At 33.6% G+C, this 4,537-nt stretch overlaps 1 protein-coding gene and 1 long non-coding RNA gene across 2 annotated transcripts in view; one reads left to right on the top strand and one right to left on the bottom strand.

The window, feature by feature from the left end:
- LOC100635899 (glycine--tRNA ligase-like) overlaps positions 1 to 4,537 on the bottom strand; it is a 13,446-nt gene that overhangs the window by 1,451 nt on the left and 7,458 nt on the right. The window contains exon 6 of the mRNA XM_003386048.3: positions 135 to 277. Within this exon, the coding sequence (XP_003386096.2) occupies positions 135 to 277 (143 nt within the window). The remainder of the gene's footprint in view (positions 1 to 134; positions 278 to 4,537) is intronic.
- The window catches only part of LOC109581509 (uncharacterized), a 2,943-nt gene continuing 2,194 nt past the window's right edge, over positions 3,789 to 4,537 (top strand). Inside the window, exon 1 of the long non-coding RNA XR_002184660.1 lies at positions 3,789 to 4,142. This is a non-coding gene — a long non-coding RNA (uncharacterized LOC109581509). The remainder of the gene's footprint in view (positions 4,143 to 4,537) is intronic.

The raw sequence follows: 4,537 nt of genomic DNA, 5'->3' as shown, positions 1-4,537 counted from the left end.
TTAAATCATACGACCTAATTGAAATAAATAAAATTTCATTACATATACATGTACAATGTGCACATGCATATATAGTACGTAAGATATATATACATATATATTCGATTCTCTCTTCCTCCTTCCTCAGCTCTTACCCATTCTTAATCTCTTCTTCAAGAGAAAGGATGGCCTCAGGCGAGAGAGAAGCCAGTGCTTCTATTATAACTTTAGAGTCACGCTTGAACTGTTTACCTATTGATGCTTTATCAGGGACCACCTCCACACAATCAATAGTCCTCTATGGAATGAAATAAAAGGAAAAAGTAGCAGTTAAGAACACTGTGTAATTTGCAAGGATACACGGTATATGTAGACCAATACAAACTCATGTACATACAACCAAGAACTATTATGAGGCTGAAACTAGAGTTGCGTCCCGCTGCCTATGGGAATATAAAACTTGGCATTGTGTGGTACCTGACACTGATAAATATTTCTTGGGCTTGGATTAAAATCAGTAAATCAATATGTTGACCATGCCCACTTATTAAGGGTAAATTATATTAATATAATAAATTTTAATAAGTTAATGACATATAATAGGGACCAGGCATGGGGTCAAGCACTTAGTGCTTGTACTTAAGTACAAATAAGCACAGCTTTCAAAGTACTTAGTGCTGCTTGCAAGTACCTTTTCAATATAATCTATGTGCTTCGTCGTACTTGTACTTAATTACTTTTACAAATTTACAGAAGTGCTTTTAAGCACAGCAAAAATTACACACGAGTAGTGTACATGTACATCTACATCTACATCTACATCTACATGGTACATCTACATGGTACATGTACATGTACATCTACATGTACATGTACCACTACATGTACATGCACATGTACATGTAGTATGCAAGTTTAGTAGCACATTGTGTGATTGTGTGTTAACTTGAAGAATGGTAATGGCATCACCATTAGTGGTATCACTCCAAAGCTCTCTCCTGTTTCAATTTATTATGAACAATTCACAGAGTTAGTGTTTATTAGATGCAATAGTAAATTAACTATAATTGTAATGTTACTTTATTTTTACACTTATTGAATATCTAGTACTTATTAATGTACTTAAGCACTCTGAAAAATGCTTGTTCTTGTACTTCAGCACTTATGTTAAAGCTAGGGATTGTGCTTGTGCTGGTACTTCTAACATATTTAAGTGCTTGTGTTTGTGTTTAAGCACATTTCCTAGTGCTTGACCCCATGTCTGATAGGGACACGTAAAACATTGATGAAAACAGTCAATATTAAGGGGTATGACTTCATAGGTGTGGTCTAAACATTGCATCGAAGCTGTATCGATACTCCCAATATGAGCTGATATCAATCAGTATCAGATTGAATCCATTTTGGCCAGTATCACCCACCACTAAAGCATGTGCTCTAAAATTTGGGTGTGGTCGTGCATGCTCAGATCTCAGAACCGAGAAATGCAAGCAATTTTTTTAATGCTTGGATCAACTGCAATACTTAGTGGAGGTTTCTAGGTATTAATATTGAATAATAATAGCGTGTGATCAATAAATTTCATTCTAACAAATACAAACAATTAATGTTATGCAATGATCATGAACTTGACAACAGGAACAACAAGAGGGAGAGAACAACAAGAATACAGGATTGCATGGGAAGATGGATACTCTCACTGTTTCTTGAACAAGGACCCGTGTCAAGACTAGTATTACATTTGAGTGCAGTTTCACTGGACACTGATCAGTATAGAAGTCCTTCAGTTTCAGCATAACTATATCCACATCCTAATGCATGCTACATACCGTAATGTGTATTGATAATAAAATATAAATAATTTATTGTTTGTGTAACAATCAAGTTCAACAAGCACCGCAATGGCAACGGACCATCTAAAGAAATATTATAAATATTATAAAAAATTAACACAAACAAGAACACAAAAATTAAAAAAAAGATTGAGTAAGATTCTAAAGCTAATTCATAAAAAAGTAATGGAAACAAGAACAATTAGGATTCCGAACGACTGACTATCCATACAACAAAAATCCTACTATTGTGGCGTAAATTCTACTCTACATTGCACCTTGCAATATAGAGTAGAATTTGTGTCACAAGAGTAAGATTTTTGTTGTATGGATAGTCAGTCGTTTGGAATCCTAATTGTCTTTGTTTCCATTACTTCTTTACGAAATAACTTTAGAATCCTACTCAATCTTTTTTTTTTAATTTTTTATGTTCTTATACTATATAAAAGGTAGATTTCATAAGTATAAATTTTATAATATTAACCTTCTGCAGCCCCTTTTCCTAGTTTGTCACACCTTTTCAATAACTTTAGTTTCACAAATTTATTCAAAATGAGAAATTCACAAAATGCAAAGTATGATCACCCTTAAACCTATAGGGCATTATTAGTGGGCATTACCAATAAAATAGCTTTATTTACAGATTAAACCAAAGTCAAAAATAAGAAAAAAACAAACTTTCTAATGCATATCAGTCACATCCACTATACTCACGTAAGTAAATGTGGTGGTTATAATTTTAATCCTGTAGTGAGTCTGAAATGACTCACATAAAGGCACTGGCACGTACATTGGATGAAATAAAAAGCATCAAGTAAGCTATAAACTGTGGAACTCTTGTAGACTGAAAAAGAGTAAGAGAAGCAGACATGTTTATGAGTTTATTATAGTTAATTAAAAATTAAACCTAATATTTTTAAATGGTAAATTAATATAAAACTTTATATTACACTTATTCCAACCAACTAACCTATTTGAGGCTAAAAATTGGTAAAAAAAGTCATTTTGTTACTACGGTTACACTCAAAAATTCCTTAGTTATGTATGGAATGAGATATTATAAGAGCATTCATAGTTTATACACGACATACATGTAGCTATACATACATAGTAAATGGCGCATGCGCAGTTCAGTCTTACTACACGTGACACAAAACTAAAGTTAAAAAAAGAACAGGTCAACTTCCTTAATTGGTGTAGAAGCTAAAGCAGCAAACAAAATGAAAATTTTCCCAATGATTAAAAGAGCTCTGGTAAGGTTGCTTGATAAATAAACTCAATTTGTTGCTTTTTTAAATTCAGAGTGCTCTGTTCCTCTGGATTAGGGGGGGAATCCAGAATGAGCCTGTCATCCACATGGAAAAAAAATATGGGTACTACGTAAAATAGGATGAAAGCAAGATAATGAAGTGGTGGTGACGATGACGAGGAGACTCTGATAACTATTAATTTTATTTTGCTACCATCACAAATTTAATTTAAAAAAAGCAAAAGCATACCACATGGCACAGAGGCGTGGAAAGAGATCAGAAGTGGGGGGAAGCATAACAAGTAGTAGCTTATATATGCAAAAAATTTGGAGGCCATGCCCATTGTCACTAACATTCCTCACAGGCTACACCCACCTTTGTATACATAGTAGACATTAGACAAACTAGGCATCGTCAATCATGACAATTAATGGCTGTTATACACAAAAGAATTTTCTTCATTAAAAAACAAAAAGGTTTGTGTAAGTTTAATTGGGCAAGGTCCTTAGTAATGAAGTGAGTCTGTCTGTCTGTACAGGCAGTAGGGTTGTCTAAAAAAAATAACAGCCTAATCTAAATTAAAGGTGGGTGTGGTCAATAAAAATAATATAATGGTGCCTGTCAGCAATGCTGTCCAAAGATTTCTCTAGCAGCAAGGAAGCTTAACAACAATCTTCAGCATGGTTAGGGGGCTGAGCCTCTTAATGTTTTATAATCTTCTAGTATTCTGCAAGTCTACTGCCATTTAAAATAGTTTACAATAATATAGAAGTGGAGCTTTACCCTGCACTCCTGAAACAATGGGCGGTTACAGGAATTTTGTTTGACCTGGGCATAGATATTAGAGTAGATTGGAAACTTCTGTTGCGTGGGCGGATTATTCATTAAGATTATTAGGTTGCCTAGCAACATAGGCAAGTTACGCTTCCTGGGCCTTTTCCTTCACTGTTCGGCGTCCTATTTCAACTCATCACTCTAAAGTGACTTGTGTTCGTCCTCTGCAATGATAATTAAAGGCATTACAGATACCTCCCTTACAGTCTGTCTAATTTTTGAAGTAAAATAATATTGATAACTATGGGTAAAGCTTGATTTAGTGACCTGATACCGTAATTCCTCTAAATATTCGACGCTCTAAATTTGAAAATAAATAATTATTTCAAAATTTCTACCATAATTCATTCTAAAAATTCGTTTTTAATATTATTGGTCCATGTGGTTCTAATTTCATCAATTACCTAAGTTCAGTATGAAAGAAGGATACTCTGAATAGCCAGGTTAGTATACAGCTGGTTTCGTGTATTAATGGATCCCTCCAAATTTGAAAAAATAATTTATTTTTGAGCTTCATAGCTACTCTCCCTCTAAAAATTTGTTTTTAAAAATTACAAATACAAAACTTGATGTGACGAATTTTTAGAGGAAATACGGTACCTTCAATATTGTGGTTTTGTATCCTTTTTTTAGAATACAAAA

This window comes from Amphimedon queenslandica, unplaced genomic scaffold, assembly GCF_000090795.2.
Source record: "Amphimedon queenslandica unplaced genomic scaffold, v1.1 AMPQUscaffold_13436, whole genome shotgun sequence".
Lineage (NCBI taxonomy): Eukaryota > Metazoa > Porifera > Demospongiae > Haplosclerida > Niphatidae > Amphimedon > Amphimedon queenslandica.
This window is presented reverse-complemented; position numbering and strand designations above follow the sequence as displayed.